We start from the raw sequence: 26,789 nt of genomic DNA, 5'->3' as shown, positions 1-26,789 counted from the left end.
GTAATTTATCTTTCGCCTCAGTCCACATGACAGAGTGGGAAGGGTTTGGCCTCCTTCACTTCTTGTCTTTTTCGCTATTGTCATTCATGTTGGCTCAGTCCACAGGACAGACATTTGATGTGTTATGTGCTAGACAGTGTGTGTGACAGCATTCTGCCTCATTATGGTGAATCCACATCATGATGGGGAATTGTAAAGAGGAAAAAATTCCCAGATTGGGAGAATATTTCTTACTACTGAGCTGCTCATAAGAGTGACACGGTCTCCCTTCTGCTGATTCACAAGTCTTTGTGCTTTGGAACCAGAAGATGCTGATGTATTTTATTCTCCAACAGTGGTGAACAGAGGAGCAATACCACGTGAAAAGAGGCCACAGTGTAAAGTTTAACCAACTTACTAATAAGAATAGCAAACTATGCAACAGGTATTTTCATACACTTTTTCAAGGTCTTAGGACTGCACAAACATGAAAACAAATGCACAGTACATAATGTGATTTTTAGGTCTTGCCAACAGACAGCATTATGCTGTCTGTTGTTAAAGACCAACTGTGGGTAATACCAATAATTAGAGTGAGCTTTGGGTCAGGCCTTTGCTTACCACGGGTGGTCTTCCGGTGTTTGTCACATCTCCCCCACTGCCTAGAGAGTAGCTTCTTTATGTTTTGTTGCTCGACTTCTTCTCTAAAATCTCTTTTTTGGAGGGACTGGCAACTGCGTTTTATTAAAGAGCAGCTCCTTTCTCTTTAATTTGCTTTACCGCATTTTCTTTTAATTTAGACCAGTAAATTAAAAGATACAAAAGAAAAAAAGAAATAGTGCCACATCATGATGCTTATGTGGGCTTAGTAAAGTATTTTTTTGTTTGTTTTGTTTTTACCTATATTGTTCTACATCAGCAAACACATTTTGAAAAATGTTGCCAATGTAGAAAAACACTGGTATAAAAGCATTGGCAAAACTAAAAGTCTGAGTAAGGCCACTGAAAGGCAAGACCTATTGACTCTGTCAAAGCTTGTTCAAAGGGACAAGTGAATGGAAAAATGTTTGTTAGTTTCTACGCTACAGTTCTCTTACCAGTATTTAACAGACAGTCAGACCAGCGTTGTATTACGAACTAATGGTGTGCAAATGCTCATATGCCAATGCAGAATGTTGGTATAAATGGAAAAAAGACGTTTTGGAAAAGTTACATTAATACAGGGCTTTACATAATCTATTGGTAATTTTATTATTTTGCATTTTGCCTTGGACCTCCATGTTTCCCTTGGGATAACATTAAAATGAACTAACACAGATTATGTCAAATTACAAAAAATATTAAACGCTCTGCTAAGTATGCCTAAGTCAGTTTAAGAAATATCAAACCGTTCCAAAGAAAGCAGCTGTAAATTCTGCGGACGAAAACGTTAACAAATTTCGACTACCGAAAAGTTCCCTGTTTCCACTTAGCAGAAATTCTGGATGCAGAATATTATGAGCCTGTGCAAGACCTTGCATATGTTTTTTTCAAACTAGCTTCCAACTTAAGAAATCTTAATTAGTCTTTCAATGATTAGGAATTGATTTGATCATAAACTTTTTTTGTACATTTACATTGTGCACTCTGTATTACAGGTGAAACTTTGCCCTTTTGGATCTACTCTCCTCATAATGGTGGATGACTATCTCACCATCCCTAACAGCAGAGCCGAGACTAAAAAAACTTGACTTTTGCACCTCCTTCTAGGTTTTGGGCATTATTCAGCACATATAGGACAGTTTATCAAGTTTTTGTTGGACAGCTAACAGAGCCACCAAATTATAATTTTCTGAATCCAAGATGGGATTGTTCACAGACTTCATTTGTGCTGAAAATATGGATCTGTTAACAACATGAGAACTGTTTCAATAAATTTCACTCGTGAGCTTGACATGTCAAAATCTGCCTGGATACAGTGTAATTTTGGATGGTGACTGTGTTCATGCACAGAGCAAACATAAAACGTATTGCCTTTGACACGCTGTTGTTTTTTTTGTTTTTCAGAACAAAATTTTATTGAGCTGTTGAAAAATTACATAAGTCATACAGCGTTCCGAAAACCCGGAAAGACTGTGAGCATGAAATCAACAATCACATTGCAAGCAATTCAATCAGTCATTTATATGTAAGAACTAACCCCAAGTCCCCCTTCCCCTCATCCCCCCCCCCCAACTCCCTCACCCAGACTCCCCCCATCCCTCCCTCTGCACAGCGCCTAACAGTCCATGTGTAAAAAAGTATAGCAACAGAAAAACCATGAGTGTGTATTTCTCATCCTGCGGGCTCAATGTCCAAGTGTCTTTCACCCGGTCCACCGGATGCTGGCGGCTCCTGCAACAGCCCCCTGTACTCTGCCCACCTCTTCCAGATTTTATAGTGTTTCCGGGGGCAGCCCCTGGCCTCTAAGATCGGGCGCTCCAGTCCCATATAAAAGTCAAGTCCCCTTTTCCATACTCCCAATAAGGGGGCTCTGGGGTCTTTCCAGGCACGGGCCACGTCTCTCTTGGCCACCATGAGACCCAACAACAACAAGTGGCGTTTATAAAGATTGCCTCCCACCTGTTCCAGGATATGAAGAAGGCCTAGTTGCGGTGTGCGGGGTAAGTCCCAGCCCAGCACTTCCGACAAACAGTCACACACTCCCGTTCAGAACCTCCGTAGACCATCACACGCCCAAACTGTATGCAGGAACGTGCCCATTTCTCTGCCACACCTCAGGCAATCAGGAGACACAATCAAGCCGGCCTTCCACAGTCGTTCCCTGGTATAGTATGCCCTGTGGAGATACTTGAACTGAATGAATCGCAGTCGTACCGCAATGGCCGCCCCTCTGGGAGCCTCAAGCGCCTCTCTCCAATCCTCCTCCTCAAATGCCCCCAGTTCGTTTTCCCACTTAGCCCTCAGTGCATCCAGCGAGGTTGAGCAATGTGTGACTAGTGTTTGGTAGATTGCTGAGATTTTCTTGCTTTCCAATTCCCCCATGAATACCTTAGCCTCCAGGGGGCTAAATTCGGGCAGCGAGTCGAGGTTTCTCAGGGCAGGGGCAATGGCGTGACGGAGCTGTAGGTATCTGTAAAATTGGGTTTGGGGCATGTCGTATTCCTCGCGTAGCTCTTGAAACGATTTAAGGGTCGTGCCCTTGACCACGTGTCCAACGGCCGAGATGCCAATCGCGTCCCAGCCACGGAAGCCCTGCAGGGACTGCAGCTGCCCATTCTGCCACAATGGGGTCTCCCTCGTCAGTCTATTCCGCCATCCCATTCGACGAAGTGCACCACTCCATATCTGGAATACTATTTGTGTGACCATCGGAAGCCTCTTCTTTTTAGCAGCCGAATACAGTAAAGTGTGCAGTGTGTCTGGGTCCATCAGGAATCGCTCCAGGGCGTAGGCGGGATCACTTCGATCCCCATACCACCAGTCATTCAGTATTAACAGGTGGGACGCCTGATAATAGGACAGGATGTCCGACGTTGCCAGGCCGCCACAGTATGTGGAGAGAAAGCATGTGCGGAGCGCCACTCTCGCTACTCCCCCAGCCCAGAGGAAATTACTAAGCGCCGAGTCTACCTGCCGGAACCACTGCGGCGATATAGGGTACCGATGATTCTGTAGTTGGTATATGAGACGCGGGAGGGCCACCATTTTAAAGATGGCTGAGTGGCCATACACGTTTAGAGGCATACGGGACCACGCAGTCATGTCCGAGCGGATACGCTCCCATACGGGCACGACATTACGCGTCCAGGAGACTCCGTGCATGTCTGTCAGGAATATCCCCAGATACTTAATACCTCCCGTTGCTTCCTGTAATGCCCCGGTCCAGGACCCCAGATTCCGACGCTCCCCTAGCACCCACAGTACTGATTTACGCAGGTTCAAGTGAAGGCCCGATACCTCCCCGAAAATCCGCATAATGTCAAGGACCCGCGGACCGGATCTATTAAGGTCTGTAAGGAAAAATAGGACATCGTCCGCGTAGAGCGCAATTCTGTCGGATGGTCCTGCATTCCACTCGATGTCCCGCAGCTGTGCATCCATCCGGACCCACGCCGCCAGTGGTTTCATGGCCAAGGCGAATAGATATGGTGACAGGGGGCATCCCTGTCTGGTGCCTCTACCTATGGGAAAGGAATCCGACACTGCCCCGGCCACCCTCACCGATGCCTTGAGGTCGGTGTATAATAGTTGTAGGTAGGATAAGAAGTGTGGCCCTAAATTCAGACGGGACAAGAGCGCACGAAGGTAGATCCAGCTTACAGAGTCAAAGGCCCTATCTATATCGGCCAGGAGAAGGGCCGCTGGGATCCCCGCTGCACGGGCCGCCTCTACCGCTACCTGCGCGCGTCTGATATTGTGTCGTGTTTCCCTACGGGGCATAAACCCGGCCTGGTCTGGGTGGACGAGATCTGTGATGTATGGGAGAAGGCGATTAGCTAGTGCCTTTGCAAAAATTTTTGCTTCGGTGTTTAGTAGTGAGATTGGCCTGTAGGATTCAGGTTGCTCTTGAGGCCTTCAAGGTTTGCAGAAGACCACAATTTCTGCGTGCCCCCAGTCCCTTGGAAGTCGGCCACATTCCCTGGCCGCCTCTAATGCTCTACTATAGTAGGGGCCTAGTTGGAGGTGAAACTTCTTAAAGAATTCGCAAGGGAATCCGTTGGGCCCGGGGGCCTTGCCTGTGTTCAATTCCCCGAGGGCCGTCCTCAGTTCCTCTGCCGACAATGGAAGCTCAAGTCTAGCCCGCTCGTCATCCGAAATCGATCTTGGGGGAAGATCGGCCAGGAACTTATCAATGTCGCCAGGTGAGAGGTGCTCCCGGGGGGCGTAATGTGCCTCATAATATCGTGCAAAGCTGGCCGCCAAATCCGTTGGGGCCGTCATAGTGTTCCCGGACTCATCCCGAAGACATGGTAGTGTCTGCGCATGGAAAGTTCTCTGACAGAGTCTATAGAGCATCGAGCTGGATTTGTCGCCCCATTGGTAGATCCTACTCTGGGTCGCTAGCCACAACTGTCGAGCCTCGTCTAGCTGCAAGGAGGCATACGACTGCTGCGTCAGCAGAAGTTGTCGTACCTCTTCCTCACTCCCGCCAGCGCTACATCTGCGTTCCTGATCCCTAACGTGATCCGCCGCCTTAGGTAGGTCTTCCCTGCGCGTTCTGCGGGCGGCAGCGCACCAAGCAACATCCACCCCGCGAAGTGTGGGTTTCAGCGCCTCCCAGAGGGTCATGGCATTTATGTCGGGGTGTTCATTCTCACTCCAGTAGTGAGCAATAGCTTCCCTCATGTGAGACTGATATGGTTCTTGCTGTAAGTGCCATGTGGAGAGGCGCCATCGAAACGGCTGCCTTCTCCTGTCGAGAAGGAGGTCAAGTACCACCGGAGAGTGGTCCGACAGACCACGCGGCAGTATCGCCGTGGCATCCACCCTTCCGACCCAGGCGTGGGGGACAAATAGGTAATCAATTCTAGAGAAGGACTTGTGTACTGCTGAGACGTATGTATATTCACGGTGTTGGGCATGTTGGTGCCTCCACGTGTCAACCCATCCCATACCACTCACCATGCCATTCAGTTTAGTATGTGTGTCCGGTGGCATCCCCCCCCCCCAGCCTATGTCTGTCCATCCGTGCATTCATCACATCGTTCCAGTCTCCGCCTATGACTGCCATAACATTAGGGATTTCTGCCCAGACACCAAACAACTTTTCTATAAGAGCACCCTGCAGCGGGGGCGGAGCGTAAACACTTCCAAAGACTATCTGCTCAGTGCCTATCTTGCCCTGAATGAACACATATCTGCCCTGGGTATCAGTCCACTGAGTCTCATGAGCATAGGACAGCCTGCGGTGCACCAGGATAGCCACCCCCCGGGACCCCCTCACAAACCCTGCATGAAACACCTGCTGGTAACCATATCGCTGTAGGCTAAGGGTCTTTGAACCCATGAGGTGGGTCTCCTGCAGCAGCAACACATCAGCTCTCTCCCTTTTCCCCTGTCGCAGGACCGCCCCTCTTTTAATCCTGTCCAGCATCCCCCGTACATTCCAACTCATAACACGCATGGCTGCCCTCTGTAGGCCTGATTCAGAAGCTTCAACCGCCATGCTTCAACCGCCATTCGTGGATAGAAGATTGGATATCCCGCATGTTAGAGGCCACACACACCCATCTCGCGTCAATAGGACCCAATAAAACACTGTGCAGACTTCCCCATTCCCCTTCCTAGCTCCCCCGCCCCACCCCCACCCCACCCCAACAACATCCCCTCCCCACCAACGCCCCTGTTCATATGCGCAACTACCTGACCACCCCCCAACCCCATACCTCACAAACATTGAAGTACCTGTCGTGGAATAGGGTATCGCCAGCCCCCAACGGGAGGCCGGGTACCTACTATGCCAATGGATCCCCATCCAACAACCCCTTCAAATTCTACTTAACCCCTACCCAACTAAGCTAAGAACTCCGTGGGTACGTCCGCCCTCATTCAGGCATCCCCCAACCCACACCACCCCCTTACACATACATTATGATGTAAGCAATCAAGCTGATAGTCATAGTTAGAAACTTCGCCATCAAAGCAACCATGTTCCATTAGGAAAGCCTCGAGCCCCATGTCAAGGATACGTGAAGTGTCCCGGGGCCTCAGGACGCCGACGCCGGGTTGTCTGCCTCGCCAGTTGTTTCGGTCGCCTCAGTTTGGGAGGGTTGGCTCTTCTGGGTTTGGGATCGCCAGTTACTCCTGCTACGTGACCTCAGGGGAGTCCTCGGGGGCCGGCACGAAGAAGATGAGTCAGAGTCACGACCCGGAGGGGTATGCACCCTGATGCGAACTGTTTCATCTGTCCAAGCAAAGACCTCCTCCGGCGAATTGAAGAACTGTGTCCGGGACTGGAAGACCACTCGGAGGCAGGCCGGGTACAGCAAGGCATATTGAATTTTTAGTTCTCGTAGACGCGTCTTTGCCGCCGTGAAGGATTGTCGTTGTTGTTGCACCAACCTAGTATAGCCAGGGAATATGAGGATCCTGTGATTGTCATACATTAAGGGTTCTTTTGCGCGAGCCTGTCGCAGAATAACATCCCGGTCGTGGTAGTTGAGCAGCTTGGCTTATCACCGGCCTAGAGCGAGCACCTATAGGTGGCTTCGGGAGAAGTGCTCGGTGCGCCCTCTCAACCACAAAGCAACGCGACAGGGACTCCGGGGGGAGCCACCCCTCCAACCAACGGGTCAGGAACGCCGCCATATCGTCTTTCTCGCTGTCCTCCGGAAATCCCACGAATCTGAGGTTGTTTCTCCTGCCTCGTCCTTCGGCGTCCTCAACCCTGAGCGCAAGGCCCTTCTGAATCCCCTCCATGGCCGCCATTTTCTTTTTAAGGATCACCACATCGCCTTCAACCCCCGTGATTCTGGTCTCTGTTTCAGTGATGCGGGCCACCGCATTGCGAAGATCCTGTCGGAGTAGGGTGACATCAGCCCCCACAGCCCCAATTTTGGCATCAAGCATATCTCTGGATTGCGTTATTGCGGCCATGAGGGCCGCATTGTCCGGACCTGGTCCCTGCGAGCCTCCCGCGGCCCCGGCCCCGCCACTCGGCCCCGTGAACTTATCGATCGGGCCTTGTTTCGCAGCGTTGCCACTATTGCCGCCTCTCGTCATGGTGGGTCGCTGGCACGATGATACGGTGCAGGTCAGTAACAGGGGCACAGGATGAGCGTTCCTTCCACCCCGGGATTGGGCCCTCGGAAGACGCCCCCCCGTCTCCTCAGATGCCACAGAGGTATAATCAAGTCCCTCAGGGGGTTACAGTCACAGCGCTGCCACGGCGACCCCCATCCCCCGGTACAGGCACCAGGCCACAGAGACTCGCTTCCTTCGTCGCTGATGCACTACTAGGGGGCGGAAGCTCCAGTTTTCGGCCAACCGAACACTCCGTCTGACCGCTGACCGTCTCCGTCAAATCAGGGGCCGGGGCCAGCGACTCAGGACAGGCCCGCTAATCACCTCCACGCTCAGGACCCGCAGGCCCCTCTTCGGCTCCCGGGCCTCCGCCGGTCTGTGAAGTCCGGGGGGGGCCCAAGGATCGAGCACCCCACCACACCCGGGTCACCAGGCTCCCGCGGTCCGATCAGGCCGCCGAGTGGGAGCAGTCCCAGCCGAGGGTGCTACCCCTCCCCCCGCAGCGTCTCCCGCTTGCAATGGCGGCTTACCCGGCCTCCGACGTCGCTGGTCTTAGGACAGCGCCGGGAACCTCTGCAACGGCCGTTCGCCGATCACCAGGCGGCCCCAGGTCCGTCTATCGCCAGATATGGAGTCTGGCGCACTCCGCTCCGCAGCGCGCCACGGCAGCTCACTTCCGGCCGGGCGCGGGCAAACTCGAGGTCCCGGCTTCTCTCTGGCGGCACAGGCCTCCCGGTCGTGGGACGCCGAAGTCCGGGGCACCCACTGCTACCCTGCCAAAATCGCCACCGGAGCCTCCGCTGTGTCCCCGATAGTCAGGCTCTCCACCAGGGTTGACGTGGGTGAGGGCGATGCAGGATTTTGACAAGGATATGTAGCCGGAGGGACGGAGCTCTCTAGAGTGCGTCCGCCATGGTCGCCGCCCCGGCCACGCCCCCCTGACACGCGGTTGTTTTACACTATATAATCAGAGCTTTTGAGAGTGTGGGATCATCATAGTGAGTCTTCAGCTCATCACTCCCATCCTCTAAAGCATTAAAAGCAGACGTATATATGGCTGAGTACACAACAAGCCAAAGAAGTGATTTGAGGTAAAGAGTATGCAAACGTTGCAGATGTAGAACTTTAGACAAAGAGATTGTAAAGAGGAAATGTTCCATGGGAGGGAAAAAGATTGACCAGCTGGGAAAACAATAAGGAGTAGGCAAATGAGAAAGACAAGTAAAGCCAACCAATGGTATGCAATGGGCAACCTACAAGCTCCTCCATGGTCCTGGTGAGCCACAGTCTGCCTTGTAACAGACAGTGCATGCACGGTCTAGTAGGCTCGACCTAAAAGTCAGCAGTGAAATCCATGGAATGGGATGGGATGAATATCAGTAATACCACCTTTGTGCTCCTAGAAGCTCTGGAGAAATAGCCTTGAAACTACTGCAACACCTCTGAAATACGTATGGATAGGCACTGACGTACTTTCTCTAACATGACTGTATTGAAATAAATTGTGATGCCTAAATAGTAAACAGGCATTTTAAACTAATTTCTAGGAAGGAGGCTACATTGTCAAGGCTGCCCATATCTGTTTACAGTACACTCAATATATTTCTTTCAGCTTTGAAAATCATGAAAACAGCCCACTCCTGAGACTTGGCTGATGACAGCTGATTAGCCAGAAACCGGTCCCAGGATGCTTGCTTCCGGTCCAGGGATGACATGGCTTGGCAGTTCGGGCTGGATTTTTCCCATGAGGCACAGGTTCAGACTGATTTGCATATGGCCATGTCTGAACTGGGGTGGCGGAGTGAGCTAACGAATGTTGATGGATTAAACCCAGATCAGTTGACGGGGGGAGGGGGAAGGGGGGGGGGTGCTTGCAATTTTCACCACTCTGTCAATCATCCCTTTGGTTTTGCCTCACTCCTGAGACAGCGCACCACAGATTCCGGACAAGAATACCAACAATGAAATTTCAAACGCTGCTAGCTGCAGTTAGGTAGTAGCAAATAATGTTTTGAAACATGGTCCCAAATAGTGAGGGACTGCTGCTAGTGAGATCACAGAAGCAACCAGAATTGTGTGATAAAACGATCCAGTAGAAAATATTGTAATGATTAACAAGCTGTGTTAGTCTACCCTGGATGCTTGGTACATGACAGGGAGACCAACAGTGAGGTCCAAAACATCCCACCCACACACAGGATGCTTTCCCCTCCACCCTATGCCCATTCATAGAGGCCAGGTAACAGCCAGACCAATTATATACCAACTAACGCAGCCCAGACAGAGCGGATTACAATCATATTAAGTGCATTTGTGCAGCACATGTTCGCCCTGACAGGTAGCTTCTTGGCGCTGAAAAAACAGATGTTTATCGTTTACTAACCAGTGCTAAAAATGACAAATACTTACTCCAGGGATCAAGGTGTGACAGCCGAAAATGTGGTGGTGTCATGAGGGACATAGTCGTGAATAGCGGAGTCTGACAGTCAGCTTATGAATTATTTTTTTTTTTTTTTAACTGCCACAAAGAAATTGGCAACAAGGACAAATGTTGCCGATATAGGTGAATAATTATAATTATTCCCAAAAATGTTACCATGAAACTGGTGTGGAAAAGCACAACTGTGAGGAACACATTAAACACATGCACTCAAAGACAAGGGCTGCAAATTACCCACAGTTCCTCAATTACAACCTGCACAATTATTTCTTATTAAAAAGTGGCACGTATGCCAAGAGCTACATTATTACCGTAATGTTCTTCTTGTGACGTTTCTCCTTTATATGCTTGTGGGCTCCCTGGATGTTTTCAATGTGCACTTGACAGAGCTTGCATAGATAGTGGCAGTTGGTGTATTCTGGAGAAGGCTGAAAAAACACACAATTTAACAAACGTGCCAGCAATAGTATTAAAATAACAGACTACAACTGGCCCAACCACTTATCTTTATCTAGCTGATTTCGGCTCACTCACACACCACTGTCTGGATTTTATTGGTTGGTGTAACAGTATTGTGATATTCATGCTCCACCCCAACAACATTTTTCGATAATACCTATAAAGTTTGAAAGGATGAACTACAAAATAGTGCTCACAGCAAACACTCTGTACATGTGATGTATAGAACTCTGCAAAAACGTGTCCATAAACAACTAAAGATTGTTGGCAGAAAGTATGTTTGAAACGCAGTTCATACATCAACAGACCAGGACAGGTACCGGTTTGCTTGGAAAATTGCAGCAAAGAAGCAATACTGCAGTACAGGCCAGGTTTCCTTTTGTGATTTGAGTAGATTTTGAATTTTCAGGAAACTAACAAATATCCAGGCAGCAGGCATGGAAAGAAACAAATAGTTTTCTTACCTGTCGGTGTAGTTTTGCAGCTTGAAGATCTTTCTGGATTCACTATGCTGTGCATTATTCCGCGTTCTTGTGGTTGGGTCCGGATTCGTAGTCTTTTCTTTGTTTTTTTCGTAGCCCAGGTGGGCGTCGGCGTCACACCTCCTTGGGTGCATTTCCGGTGACGTCGGCATGCTTCCTGCGGAAGCTCCCACTCTTGGGCGCCATCTTCGGGTTCTTTTTTTCCGTGTTTCTTTCGTTTCCGAAGTAATGGCAATGTTCTATTCAGGTGATATTTTACCGCTTTGTACCTTTAAAAGTTTCCCCCTTTTTTTTTTTTAACCACCTCTTCTCTCTCCAGCCTTATCTTTCTGGCGGAGGTGGGTGGGTTCGCTAGTGAATCCAGAAAGATCTTCAAGCTGCAAAACTACACCGACAGGTAAGAAAACTATTCGTTTTGCAGCGTGAATCTTTCTGGATTCACTATGCTGTGCATAGATTTTGTAGCGGTTTCTCATCTCTGTGGCGGCTGGGTGGAAGATGAGCGTTGGTTATTGAATATGTGCTGGAGCACCTTTTGTCCGACTTGTGTTATGTTATGTTATGTTACTTTATTTCTTTTATAGCGCACGGCGACTCCAGAGGAGCATCCCGGCGCTTTGGCAAAGAATAACATGCATAAAAGGCAACCACACAACAGAAAAGGGCAGAAATGAAAATACTATTTCCTGAAAAGCCATGTTTTCAAATCCTTTCTAAAAGTAAGAAGACAGGGAGCCGATCTCAGGAACAGTGGTAATTCGTTCCATGCCTTGGGTGTCAAGTAGCGAAAAGATCGACCTCCCAGTCGTGCACGGCGAATTACAGGGACAGTGAGCAGAGACAGACCAGATGACCTAAGAGTCCTGCTTGGCGCATACCGGGAAAGACGTTTCCCAATATATTTGGGGCCAATGCCATGTAAGGCCTTAAAGGCCACAGTCAGGCATTTAAAAAGGATTCTCTTGGAGATAGGTAGCCAATGAAGGGTGTTCAATAAGACAGTGGCACCAGCTCTCCTCGGGAGTCCAAAGATAGAACGGGCTGCCGAATTCTGGATAACTTGCAAACGGGTCATAAGATATTTCGGTAGACCCAAAAAAAGAGCGTTTGCGTAATCCAGTCGCGACCCGATCAGTGCCTGAACGACTGTTTTCCTGTGGTTGAGTGATAGTAGAGGAAGAAATTTCCTCAACATCCGTAGAATGCCAAAGCATTTCCCAACAAGAGACAGGATGTGAGGTCCAAAAGATAACTCACAATCTACTATCACTCCCAAGTTCTTGGCCTTAACAGCAACCTTGTCAGGGGGAAACATATCCTGTGGCCACCAAGATTTCCAGTCGTGTTCCGGTGCGCAACCGAAAAAGAGCAACTCTGACTTATCAGAGTTGCATTTTAAGCCAGGACATCTGAACCACTCAAACACCGCACCCAGGCAGTCCCTGATCTTTATGCCATCAAATGACCCACCCCTATCACATGTGAACAGGAGTTGGGTGTCATCGGCATAGGACACGATCTGGGCGCCGAAAGATTCCGCGACTTCCGCCAGAGGGGCCATAAAGATGTTAAACAGCATAGGGCTGAGAATGGAGCCCTGCGGGACTCCCACCTCTAGCGGAGGCATATCAGCGGAAAAAGGAGGCGCCCAGATCGTTTGTCGGCGGTCGGCCAGAAATGATTTTAGCCAATTCCACACCGTTCCGCGAAGGCCACACTCCCAGAGTCTTACAAGGAGGACATCATGAGGAACGGTGTCGAAAGCCGCCGACAGGTCAAGCATGACTAACACGGCCTTTCCCCCCAAATCAAGTACTTCCCTGATGGCATCAGTGACCTCCAGCAGAGCCGACTCCGTGCTAAAATTAGCGCGGAAGCCGGACTGCGAGGTGTGCAACAGGTCGTTTCCTTCGATGAAACTGGAAATTGTCCTGTGCACATAACGCTCGGCCACTTTTGCCAGAGCAGGGAGAAGGGAGATTGGCCTGTAATTGGCATGTATAAGGGGGTCCAAGGTGGGTTTTTTGAGCAGTGGTAGAATCATGGCCCGCTTCCAGGCCTGAGGCACCTCCCCTGTCGACAAGGATGTATTCAGCAGGGGATTCACCAAGATGTTAATGGCGGATGCCACTTTCCCCAAGCATTTTGCCGGGCATGGATCTAGAGGAGAGCCGGATTTCAAGCCGGACAAAAGCTCCAAAGATGTACTAAGATCCATGGGAGGGAATACAGAGAGGAAAGGGCTGTGACCTTCCACAGAGCATGGTAGCGTTAGATGGCTCAAATCAGATTGCGCACTAGAGAGAGAGGCCTGGATGGCTGTGATCTTACTGACAAAAAAGGTGGCAAGTTGTTGTATCCAGGCGTCCGTATGAGTGTGGTTAGGGGTACAGACAGCAGGAGAGATAAAATCCTGGACCACTTTGAAAATTTCTTTGCAGACATTATCAGCCTCATCAATGCGATGCTCAAAATAGGCCTTTTTTTCGTCCCAAATAGAATGATGATAGGCTTTAATTGCTGCCCGAAATTTCAATTTCTCAATTGGGGTCGTAAGCCCGCCTCCAGGCCCTCTCAGCCCTTTTACACTCCTGTCGTTGTGTCCTCAACTGAGGGGAGAACCATGGGGCTGACGCCCTGCGCTCTCCTAATTTAGATCTTTTTTTGGGGATTAAAGTCTCAAATCTTGCTAAAAGCCATTCATGGAGGAGAACAAGATTCTCCTCCAGACTTCCCAGAAGGGGGCTAGGAAAGGAGATGAGAGCCTCAGATAACATGTCCCCGGAGAGCAGATGGAACGGGCGTGAAGTCCGCGTGGCCCCAACTTCTCTCTCCCGAACAAGGGCAGTGACAGGCAGAGAGAAGGAAATTAGAAAATGGTCCGACCATAGTACTGGCTGTATGGCACCGACAGAAATGGGTCTCGTTGAAAATACCTGGTCTAAGGTATGACCTTTATTGTGTGTTGGACCTTTCACAAAGGGAGATAGCCCTAACGGAGCCGTGATATCGAAAAGTTTGGTAGCGTCGGGGTCGCAGCTATTGTCCATATGGACATTAAGATCTCCAAGAAGAATGCAGTGATCAGACCTAAGACAAGGGACTGCAAGTGCTTCTTGCAGTTCGTCAAAGAAAGGTCCTGTTGATCCAGGGGTTCTGTATACAAGTATCCCAGTACAGGCCTGGAGAGGGGAGAGATGTAAGGTGAAACCAAGGGCTTCACATCCCTGCATATTCTCCACCGGAAAGGTAGAGCAGGGGATACTCTTTTCCACAATAAGAGCAACTCCACCACCTCTGCCCGATGTTCTATCCCTCCTAAAGATGATATAATTCGGGGGGATAGCATTTTCCAGGTCTGGTGCGGAAAAGTCGCCCAACCAGGTCTCGGTCAAAAACAAACACGTGATATTGGAATTATACAACAAATTCCAAATATTAATGGAGTGGCGGTTCACAGACCTGGTGTTAAGGAGGAGACATTGAAAAGAGACAGGTGTATGGTCATGCCCGGTTTCAATTACAGGCGGGAAACGCCACGCACATGACGGACAACCTTTCCTTAGTTTCCTACCACCAGGGAAAATATGAGAACATTTTCCTCGAGGGAGACGTAGAGCGAGAAGCTCAGCTGAAGAATAAGTCAGCATATTTAGAAGATTGAAAACAACAATGGCCGTAATAATACAAACCACGAGACCGGCCCCTTGAAACCGTCCAGCTCCGTCCGCCTCCGGGACGCTGACGGGCGCAGAAGGGCTGGACTCTGGCGTGACTCTGGCGTGACTCTGGCGTGACTCTGGCGTGACTCTGGCGTGACTCCGGCGCTGTGGAGGCGCCCCCGCTGCGCGATCCCGCTGCGCTTACAAGGGAGCTTTATGTAGGCTAACATCCGCTACCCACAGAGCGCTAGTCCGCTCGTAATCCCCGCCCCTCTGATGGCAAAACACCACTCCAAGATGGCGGCCGATGATTTTACCACCCCGGGACTGCTTCCTTGTTCATCTGTATATCCACACAGTAGTGCTTCGTGAACGTGTGCACCGAAGCCCATGTTGCCGCCAGGCATATGTCCTCTATGGGTGTGTTAGCCAGGAAGGCTATTGTAGCACCCTTTTTCCTAGTGGAGTGGGCACGTGTCCCCTCTGCTAGCTCTTGTCCTGCACCTTTGTGGCAGAGTTGAATTGTCTGTGCGATCCATCGTGCAATAGTCTTTTTGGTTACTGCCTTTCCCATGAAACTGTTGGCGAATGACACGAAGAACTGTTTTGTCTTCCTGTGTCCCTTCGTCCTCTCAATGTAGTGCATGACTGCCCTTCTGGCGTCCAGGGTGTGCAGAGCTCGCTCTGCGCTAGTTGTTGGTTTTTGGAAAAAACTCGGTATCTGTATAGACTGGTTCATGTGTAATTTGGATACCACTTTCGGCATGAAGTGTGGGTCAGTCCTCATCACAACCCTATCATTGTGTATTTGTATGTAGGGTTCTTGTAGCGTTAGCGCCTGAAGCTCGCTTACTCTGCGTAAGGACGTTATTGCAACCAGGAAAGCTGTTTTCATAGTTAGCATCTTTAGGGAGGTTTTGTGAAGTGGCTCAAAGGGCTCTTTCATGAGTTCCGTGAGGACTATGTTCAAGTTCCATGCAGGTGGCGGCACCCGCTTGGGTGGTGCGATCCTTTTTGCTCCTTCCAGGAATCTCTTCACCACCTGTGATGTGAAGAAACTCCTGCACGTCTCTCCCCTTGTGTAGGCGACTATCGCTGCCAAGTGAACTCTTAACGAGGATGAGCTAAGGTTCTTCTCCAGCAAGTGTGTTAGGTACCTTAGCACTGTGGAGTCCTTCTTCATTTTAGTGTGAAGTCTTTCTTTTCTGCACCACATTGTGAATCTTTTCCATTTCGCAACGTAGCACTTCCAAGTGCTGGGCCTCCGTGCCTCCCGAAGGACCTTCAAGGTGCTTTCTGGCAGTCTCAAATGTGCGAACTCTATGTCCTCAGGAGCCACGCTACTAGGCTCAGGCTCTCTGGCTCTGGGTGTAGCACCTCTCCGTTCTGCATGGAGAGTAGGTCTTTCCTCCTGCCAAATCTGTGGGGTGCACACGGTGTCATCTCCATGATCTGCGAGTACCATGTCTGTCTGGCCCACTGTGGCGCGACCAGTATCAGGGTCATGTTGCTCGCTCTGCACTTGCTCAGCACTCTGTGTATCAGTGTTATCGGGGGAAAGGCGTGAGCAAATGTCCCGGACCAATCTATCCATAGGGCATTCCCCAGTGACCCCTCCTCGGGCTGTCTGGATGTGAAGTTTTGGCATTTTGCATTCCGGCGTGTGGCAAACAGGTCCACTGACGGTGTTCCCCATCTGTCGAACAGCCACCTCGTCTCTTGAGCATTGAGCTCCCACTCGTGGGATGCCGATGTCTGTCTGCGGAGCCAATCTGCCTGTATGTTGTCCTTCCCTGGTAGATGTATGGCTAGCAGGTCTATCTTGAGAGGGATGGACCATCCCCATATCTCCTGCGCCAGCGTTGAAAGCGGGGCTGACTGTGTGCCCCCCTGCTTGTTGATGTAGAACATCGCGGTGGTGTAGTCTGTTTGTAGCAACACCTTGTGCTTGTACAGTCTTGTTTGGAAAGCTTTCAGTGCAAGGAAGATTGTCTTTAATTCCAGGTAATTGATGTGCCTTGTCGCATCTGCTGGCGTCCACAGTCCCCTCACCTTGAGCTCCTCCATGTGAGCGCCCCATCCCTTCAGGGATGCGTCTGTGGTGATGGTCACTGTTGGCGTTGGGGGCGTTAGAGGCTTTCCCCTTGTTATGTTCTCCATGGTCCACCATGTCATCTCCTTCTGCACTGCGTGCGTTACAACCACTAGATCCTCCCAACTGCCTGTAGCTTGTGACCATTGCTCCTGTAGCCATTCTTGAATGGGTCTCATGTGGAGACGTACATTCGGTACCAGGTGGATGCATGATGCCATCATCCCCATGATCTTGCTCGCAGTCCTCACTGTCCGAGCTTGTCCCTTCCGGTAGAGGCGAGTTTCCTTCACCAGTGCCCTCGCCCTCTTCTCGCTGGGGAGCACCATGCCCTGCAAGGTGTTGATCTGTGCTCCCAGGAAGATCTTCACTTGTTCCGGCTCCATTGATGATTTCTTCCAATGGATGGAGAACCCCAGGCTTAGGAGCGTGCTCGTCACCGTGTGTGCGTGCTGCTTGCATTTCTGGTATGAGTTTGCTTTCACCAGCCAGTCGTCAGGTAGGGGTATACGTGTATTCCCTGCCTTCGTAGGTGCGCTGCGAGGCACTTTGTGAAGACCCTCGGTGCTGATTTTAGCCCGAAGGCTAGTATCGTGAACTGGTAGTGGCTTTCTCCGATGGTGAACCTGAGCATATGCTTGTGCTTTCTGTTCATTGGGATGTGCAGGTGGGCGTCCTTGAGGTCTATTGTGACCATGAAGTCCCCGATCTGCAGTTGCGGGAGCACCTCTTGCAGGGAGGTCATTTTGAATTTTTGCGTTCTTATGAATTTGTTCAGGAACCTTAGGTCCAGAATGGGTCTCATTGTCTCGTCTACTTTTGGTACCAGGAAGTACGTTGAGTATATTCCCTTGTTTCTTTCCTTGAAGGGTACCCGTTCTATGGCCTGCTTCCGCAGGAGTTCCTTTGCTTCTTCCTGAAGGCACTCTAGCTGCTTGCCTGCTAGTGGTTTTCTTTTTGGTTTTCTGCTTGTTGGCCTCCCCTCCAACTCTATGCAGTATCCGAATTGGATGAGGTTGAGGATCCATTTGTCTGATGTGATTTCTCTGCATTCTTGGAGGTAAAATCTTAATCTTCCTCCCACTGGTGTTATGTGGTCGTAGATGTGTAGCTTGTCTTGACCCCTCTGTACGTGCTGCCCCCTGGGATCTTTTCTTTGGGTGGGCACACGGGGTTTTTTGAAGTCACTTAGAGGCGGGCTGCTGTCCACCTCTTCTATTCTGTCCACGTCCAATTCCTCTCCCTCAAAAGGACTGGCCTCTTTGTTGGTATTGCCAGGACTGCTTCTGCTGACCCTGCAAGTCTGCCTGGTGCGTCTGTTGGAAAGCCTGGTGTGATGTACCTGGCTGGTTTCCACCTCTCCTGCCAGGCCTCCGTGACGAGGTGCCCCTTTTGTTGCCTCTGAACTGCAATGCTCCCATGGACCTTGCTGTTTCGTTGTCCTTCTTTAGTTGACTGAGCTTCTCATCAACTGTTGTTCCGAAAAGCGTGTCGCCATTGAACGGTGTGTTCAGGATGCTGTGCTGCACTTCTGGTTTGAAACCTGAAATCCTTAGCCAGGCGTGTCTTCTTTCAGTGACACCCATCATCATGAGCCTGCTGGAGGTGTCTGCTCCATCCAGGGCCGTCTTAAGGCAAGAATTTGCCGCGTTCTTCCCTTCTTCAACCAGCTTTTCGGCCTTCTGTCTGGCATCCTGGGGCAGGTCCTTCACCAACTGCCCCAGCTCCTCCATGATCTGGTACATGCGTCTGTTTATCAGTGCGTTGGAATTAGCCATGCGCCAGTGGGTCGCGGCGTTCCGTTCGATCCTTCTGCCCACCAGATCCATCCTCTTGCTCTCCTTATCCGGTGGTGGTCCAGAAGTAGTGGGTACGTTAGCCCTCTTCCTTGCTGTGGCCGTGATAATGGAGTCTGCAGAGACCGTCCCCTGAATGTAGGGTGGGTCTTTTGAGGAATGTTTGTACTTCTTCTCTGTTCTGGGAGTTACTGCCTTGCATGTTGCGGGCTCCCTGAATGCTTCCTTCCCTTGAACCAAGACGCTGTCGAGCATTGGCAGGTATTGGCTCCTTGTTTGTGTGGGGAGCAATGTCTCTAGAAGGAAGTCTGCTTTCTGCTTCTCTTCGTCGAGCTTGAGTTTGAATGCCGCTGCGGCAGATCTTATCACCGAGTTGTAGGCCCCGATGTCGTCCGGCGGCGATGGCCTCGAGGGATATGTGTTGACCGCCTCCTCCGGGCTGTCGGTGTCGACATCTAAGTAATCCACCTCCTGTAGGTCAGAGGGGGCCGACTCTGCGTCCGTCCTGCTGTCCTCTTCCTCCCCATAGTTGTAACTATCGTAGGGATTCTCTTCCTCTTCCTGGTCGTCGACCACCTCGACGTCCGGGTCTTGTTCCTCGGGGACCTCGTCTTCTTCCTCGACCACCTCCACCACTGGTGGCTTGGTCTTGTGTGGGATCGTGAAGGTTTTCATCTTTGCGTCGAAATCTTTCTTCCGCTGCAAGATGTTTTCCATTTCGGCCTCAAGGCGTCTTCTCTTTTTCTCCATCTCGGCCGCGTGTTCCGCGTCGGATGGTTCGGCCGCTCTTTTCGGCGGTTGGCTCGGCGCCGTGCTCTTCGGTGCCGAAGTTTGACGTCGAACCGGATTTTGGGTCTCTGGTCGGCGTCGGTAGTTTAGGGTCCTTCTCCCTTGGCGTTGATCGATCCTTTTCAGGGACGATTTTCGACGACTTCTGCTGCTCAACAGCTCTCGGCGCCGAGGACTCCTTCTCAGAGGATCCGCTGGGCCTGTGGGTACTCGCGGACGCCAGGTGTTTTGGCGTCGGCGTTGTCGGGGCCTTGCCCTCGTTTTTTTCGAGACTCAGAGTCTCTCGGGTTCTTGGGGGCCGAAGAGTCTCCTACCTTATCAGAAGTCTTCGTGTAATCGGTCTCTACGACCGTGTAGCTGTCGTCTTCGGCAGCAGCGTTGTCCTCTTCCTCGGAAGACATCCCCAGATCATAGAGGGACGGAGTCGGGGCCTTCCCCTGTAGGGTGGCGTGCGCTACCCTCTGTCTCTCTCTCACACGAAGGGTCTTCGGGGTGAAGGCGGAGCAGGCGTTGCAGTCCTCGCTTTCGTGATTTACCGGTAGACAAAGGTTGCATACCGGGTGCTGGTCCTTCTGCGCGTACTTGTGGTGGCAGTTACGGCAGAACTTGAACGGCGTGTTGTCCATCATCGAGCGCTCAGGGACTCCCTGGTCGCGTGTTCGTCGAAGATCTCGATGAATTCTCCATCTCCTTTGCCGACTCCTCGTCGATGAAGTCTCCTGGAGTCTTCAGATGCCTTTTCTTTGTAATTTCTGTCTTTTTCTTTCTTCTTTCTCCAAAAATGTCTGGAGCCCAAACGGGAACGATCCAGACCCGACCGCGGAAAAAAAAGAATCTGAAGATGGCGCCCAAGAGTGGGAGCTTCCGCAGGAAGCATGCCGACGTCACCGGAAATGCACCCAATGAGGTGTGACGCCGACGCCCACCTGGGCTACGAAAAAAAACCCCAAAAAAACAAAGAAAAGACTACGAATCCGGACCCAACCACAAGACCGCGGAATAATGCACAGCATAGTGAATCCAGAAAGATTCAAGCTGCAAAAATCTAGGTAGGCCATATATATTTCCAGTTATACCATTTTGTTTTTTTAAGCGAAAATGTATTGACATTTACAAAACAAAAAAATAAACGAGAACAATCCCAACATAACAGATTTAACCCCCTCTCATACCCAATCCATCCCATTTAATCCAGTAAGTGTCAATCTTTAGTTAAATTAGTCGAAAATTATATTGTACAAAGTTTAACATGGATTAGGCCGTTCAAAACATAATTCAAATCATTTTATATATCTAGAAGTAGTCAACTATGCACCCCATCTAATGAGCGGCAGTTAATCTTGGTGAGAAGACTGTGCTAGAATATTCCCATCATAAACAGTACACTAGTAGGCCCCAGATTCCTTCAACGCTCATATGTTCCTCCCTCAAATTGCTCAGCAACTATATTCCACATACAGCCATACCAATCAAAGATACAGGTTGGATTCTTTGTTTCCCACCATAGGGTTAATGATAGCTGGCTTCTCCCGGGCAATTGCACTGTATAGTATTGTTGGTTTTGGTAAAGTATCTAAGGCCAGGTTGCTTTAATCCCAACAGGAGCACGTCAAGTGTGGCTGGAGGGGGTACCCCAAAATCTCCTCAGTAAATCAGATTTACTGTAAACCTGAGCATTCCCACCAAACATGAATCGATGAGCTCCTCCACCAGCATTGTTGACAGCACATGGGGTTAGCAGTTGGAAACTTTCTGCGCACTTTAGTGGTATCGTAATGCCATACATAAAGCAACTTGTAGCAAATTTCTTGATTGTGTGTGATTTCTCTACCAATCGCCTTATCCCTCTTATTTTGTAAAATCTATTTAGGAATAGATTTAGTTATTTATAGTATTGCATATATCTTAGAGATGAGGCCCTTCTGAGACGATAAGCTGGCAAGACATTCTCAAACGTTTTTTTTTCTCGCATGGCAACAAATTTAAATGGCTAAGCTTCCAAATAAATCTACTGACTGCATTTTCTCAAGATGCAAAGATCCTTCCTTTAACCCGGTTGGTAACACCTGGAAATGGTAGAGAACTCTAGTAAGGACATTCATCTTCATTACATTAATTCGACCTATCCAGGATAGGAATAGGGGGCCTATCTATTTAGGTGTCGGCGTATATCGTTCAGGAGAAAGGGGTAGTTTGCTTTACACAAGTTCTATATGTGCAATGTGGTTCTAACTCCTAGATAATTAACATACTTGTTGCACGAAATGTTTACCTGTTTCAGGGATAACGACCGATTTAGAATCTCTGATTTTGCCTCATTTATTTTATACCCTGCCAGCCATTCAAATTCTACCAGTTGCTTAAGTAGGCCTTCTAAGGATCAAGATGGGTCTCCCAAATGTAAGGATAACATAATTGGTGAAGAGAGCTAATTTATGTGTTTCTACTCTACTCCAAATGGAATTCTCTGTGTATCTTCTGATCTCCTGATATGAGAGATCAGTGAATAATCCACAGGCAGATACTGAATGCCCCAGAAAAGACGTTACCAGGTGTTGGAAGGTAGGATCCTTCTAGCATGGTTATCCCCACTTTTTGCCTGGAGTCAGTGTGTTTTGGACTAGTCTGACTGGGATCCTGCTAATCTGGACCCATCACTGTGCTTTCTCCCTAAATTGGACTATGGTAAGTACTATGGTACCTTCCCAATTGGCTACTGCTGTGCCCTTCTAAGCCTCTAGTATATGGTTGTGTGGTACCCAGGGCATAGGTACACCAGGGGTCTCCCATGGGCTGCAGCATGTATTTACTCTGCTACCCATGAGAGACTACTCAAACTGTGACGACAGGCCTGCCATTGCAGCCTGTCTGAGCTGGTGCTAGCACCACTCACAACAGATACAAGTTTCCTTATATCAGAGGTCACTGCACTTAAAATCTATACGTCTCCACAAGGTAGGCCTTTTATACCTGAAGGCAGGGTGCTTGGTTAAAATTGTGAGGGTGCCCTGCATGAACAGTACACCCCCTACACACCTAGGAGTCAATTCTCATGGCTTTGTAAGTGTGGTAATCCATGTTATACATATACTAAGGCATCAAGTCAATTACCAGATATCTAACTATGTATTGGCAGCACCGAAACTAGTCATGTTAGGTATCAAACATGTTGGAATCCTAACGCCCCCCCCACTCACAGATTTCAGTGTTTGATGTAGGATACCATGAATTGGGCATTCCCTGTACCAGCCTTCCAGGGTCTAACAGCAAGCTAATGCTGCTGCCGACCACAGACATGGTTCTGCCCTTCTGCTGCAGAGCCAGGCTCGACTAGGGGAAGGTGGAACAATAAGTTTCCTGTCACAGGGTGGTGTGACCACCTCCCAGACAGGACTTAGTGTAATCAGCTGGAGTAGGGGTGCTTGCCAGCACTACCAGATTGCTTTGAAGGGCACATTTGGTGCCCTCCTTGCATACTCCAGTTGGAACCAGTTCTGGGAGTCCACTGTGGGGTGAAAATGGACAAAGGACATGGGAGGATCCTTTCCTCTGGGAGGGACACCTGAATCGTCCCAACCCTTTCCTTTGGGTACTTAAGGGCTTACATGTGGGTGGCTCTTCAAATTTGTCATGGGACAAGTTTCAGATCCAAAACCACTTCATTTTCAACCATCTGGGCAATTTGGACTATGTTGGACTTAGCTTTGGGAGCCGAGATTGCATCTGGGAAGCTCCTGCTGCTACTAGTCCCGTCGTCCTGCCAGTCTTTTGCGCCATCCGTGCCTGTGCTCCATACAGGTTCTTCTCCAGGCCTGTGGACATCCAAGACACCCAAAAGAATCTCCCTTGGACTGAAGGAGTCACTCCCCTGCATCTGCAGGCACCGCAACTAAGCTGACCGGTCTGCTGCTCCTGACATACAATGGACTCCAAAAGGTTCAGCAACTCAGGTGGTAGTTCTGAAACTCCCTCAAGGCATGCACGGTCTTCTTACGAGTTTAAGGCCAGGATCCCTCGTCGGAACCACTGGAACAGCACCCCTGTGCACTGCACCGCCTGGTCGCTGCCAAAGCTTGATGACTCTTGTCCTGAGATCTTCAGGCTCGCAGAAGCTCCAGCCTCAAGCATCTCTTGCTACCAAGATCTTCATCCTCACCGCATCCTCTGCACCGTGGGCCTGCATCATAGGTGAGCTGCTAGAAGTCCTCTTGCGACTCCTGTGCCTTCGGTCTGTGGGTCCTGTTGAGGGTTTCTTTGGCTATAGTGGGCTCCCCCGCTTGCTCGAGGCCTGCTCTGCCTCTCTGGCACTTGGTATGTCTATTGAACCTTGTTGGTTCCGACACTGCACCTCCTTCGCTTTCATCTCCTGCTGCTGCCAAGGCTTGTTGGTGCTCCTGCCGGACACCAACCCCCTGGCTCTCCACGTTCGACGTGGGACAGATGGTGAACGGCTCCTAGTCTTCCACAGCGTCGCCTGGTCCTCACAGTTGTAGCGACAAAAGCACCGTCTACTCTCCTGCATCTTCGTTCATCAGTGGACATTTGTCTTCCGTTCCTCCTGGTCACTACTGAGTGGCATAGACACTGTCCCCTCTGCTTGCAGGTACTCTTCGAAAATCGAGCACTGGATTCCACCGGACTCTTTCACCTTCTTTGCCAGAAGCATCTTCACTGAAGTCCTCCATTGCGGTCTACAGCGGAGTCTGACGTCAATTCAAACCTATGCACCGGCTTCCCTGGTGTAGGTATCCAGGGGTATCCACAGGTGGAGTGCTCTCCAACCTTCGACAGGGTTTCTTCAGCGTCTTCAGGGAATGGTCCTTCTTGAAAACTGCAACAGCGACTTCTCCACTGACTTGTATTGAGCATGCAGGCGTATTTCCAGTGTGCACATGGCCTCCGTAGGGTTCCTGGCTACTTACCATGGGTAGTTCCTTGGGTCCCCAGCTCTTCTAAGTCTTCTGGGTCCAGTCTCGACTTCAGTCGCAGTTCGCATTCCACTTTATTAGTACATGGTTTGGTCTCCCCCTGGAGACCACTGAGTATTTGTGCTACATACCTGTTCTATTATTGAAGTATTGTGTGCATTGTGATTATATCTCCGGGTAGGAGATATTGCAAAGTGTTAGTGAGTGTTTATACTAAATACATATTTTATAACTACCCTGTGTGGTTATTTTTCCTCCGCTTAACCTACACTATATGATTAGTGCTGGTAAGACAAGCTGCTTTATACTCCTTCTGGACTAAGCCTGAAAGCTGCTCTCCACATATACCACTTAGACAGCTTTCTATAGTTGTCTAAGACCACTAAAATTACCATAAGGACTGTCTGGATTAGTGCAGGGTGCTTAACTTAAATAAGTGTGCGGCATTTACTAAAACAGTCCCCTACAGATGGTAAGTAACTTGTTCTTCTGATGGATGCATCTGCCTGTGTATTCCTCACCTTTTGAATTGAATCCCCAAGCAGTCCCGCTCTCGGAGGAGGGTGCCTACCAGCCTATATAAAAAAATCCTGCAAAATAGAACAAGCAAAATGGCTGTCCCTCCTCACTTCCGAATCCAAGAAAAAGTGCTTTGGAAAAGTGTGGAGGGAGGACCAAGGTGCCACTTTGCAGATACCAACCACAGGGAACACCTCTAGCCAAAGCCGAAGACGCCGACTTAGCTCTGGTAGAATGAGCACAAATACCTTCAGGAGGCTCCCTCTCGGCCAAGGCATAGCAGATCTTGATGCACAGGATTATCCACTTGGACAGCATTCTTTTGCGCGCAACCTTGCCCTTCATCTTGCCCACATATCCTATGAAGAGTTGATCATCCAGCCTGTAGTCCTTGTTTGTGTACAAGTAGAAGTTCACAACCCTCTTGGGGTCCATGCGATGTAGTCTCTTCTCCTCCTTAGAAGTAAGAGGGTAGAAAGTAGGTAAGGTGATGGACTGCCCCTAGTGCAATGGAGTGAACCACCTTAGGCAGGAAAGCATCTCTGGTCCCAAGAACCATCTTAACAGTATGTCATAATGTAAAAGGAGGCTTGGGACTAAGAGTCTGCAATTCACTTACTCTCCTACACGATGTGATTGCCATTAAAAATTTAGTTTTAAATGTGAGAAACCTTAAAGGGCAACTATGCAAAGATTCAAAGGGTGAACCCATCAAAATTGTGAGACCCACATTCAAATCCCACTGAGGCATAATAGGAGTGGGAGGAAACCTATTGATGAGACCCTTAATGAATTTCTTAACTATAGGAGATTTAAACAAAGCTGGTTGATCTGGCAAACAAAGAAAAGTCAACAAGGCAGTTAAGTAAACTTTATCAGTTGACGCTGCACAATCCTGTTTTGCCAGGGAAAGAGAAAAACTCAGAACAAATCAATAGGCGTTCAAGGGATCAAATGATTACTCGCCATGCCATTTCACAAATTTAGCCCACCTACCATCATAAACAGAGTTGGTGGTGTATCTTCTGGCCGATAAAATAACGTCCACCACATCTGGTGGGGGAGAGAAAGAACTCCGCTTGCCCCATTCAATTTACAGGCATGAAGGTACAGGTTCTGGAGATGGGGTGTAGAACCTTTCCCTGCGATTGCGAGAGGTCTGCCCTGAGGTGGAGACGGAGCGGAGGATGCAATGAGAGGTAAACGAGGTCCATGTACCACACCCTTCTTGGCCACTCCGGGGCGATCAATATGACCTGCGGCCAGTTGTTGGCGAATCTTCCTCAGAACTAGAGGAATCAAGGGTATGGGGGAAATGCGTAAAGCGGCTGTGAGCTCCAATCTAACTGAAACACATCCCCCAACGCTCCCGGCGTCAGAAACTGGATACTGCAGAATGAGTAGCAGTGAGCTTTCTTGTGAGTGACAAACCGGTCCAACTGAGGAAACCCCCACATCCTAAAAATGTTAAGCACCACATCCGAATTGAGTCGCCACTCGTGATCGGCTGAATATTGTCGACTGAGACTGTCCGCTCGCACATTCAACACTCCAGCCAAATGGTTTGAGATTACGCAAAACTGATGGTGCTGAGCCCAGGACCAGAGTAGCAGAGCCTCTCTGCAGAGAAGTTTCTAACCTACCCCTCCCCGTTTGTTGATGCACCACATCGCTGTAGTGTTGGCTGTTAGGACCTGAACTGGCTGACAGTAAAGGGAAGGAAGGAAGGCCTTGCGAGCCAAACATATCGCCCACAATTCCAAAAGATTGATTTGAAACAATCTTTTCTCTGGCGACCAAAGATCATTGACATCCAGATCCCCCAGATGAGCTCCCCACCTTAGAGTAGAGGCCTCCGTTATCACTGTGGCCACCAGAGGAGGTGGAAACGGCTTCCCTTGAGACAGGTTGCCTGGAA

General features: G+C 49.6%; 1 protein-coding gene across 2 annotated transcripts in view; it reads right to left on the bottom strand.

The window, feature by feature from the left end:
• TUT4 (terminal uridylyl transferase 4) overlaps window positions 1-26,789 on the bottom strand; it is a 1,200,849-nt gene that overhangs the window by 1,050,682 nt on the left and 123,378 nt on the right. For both annotated transcript variants that reach the window (XM_078670586.1, XM_078670594.1), the window contains exon 6: window positions 10,456-10,572. In XM_078670586.1, the coding sequence (XP_078526712.1) occupies window positions 10,456-10,572 (117 nt within the window). The remainder of the gene's footprint in view (window positions 1-10,455; window positions 10,573-26,789) is intronic.

The sequence above is a fragment of the Lissotriton helveticus genome, chromosome 1_2 (assembly GCF_964261635.1).
Source record: "Lissotriton helveticus chromosome 1_2, aLisHel1.1, whole genome shotgun sequence".
In the NCBI taxonomy this organism is placed as follows: Eukaryota; Metazoa; Chordata; class Amphibia; order Caudata; family Salamandridae; genus Lissotriton; species Lissotriton helveticus.
Note: the sequence above shows the minus strand (reverse complement) of the source record. Positions and strands in the feature narration are given on the sequence as shown.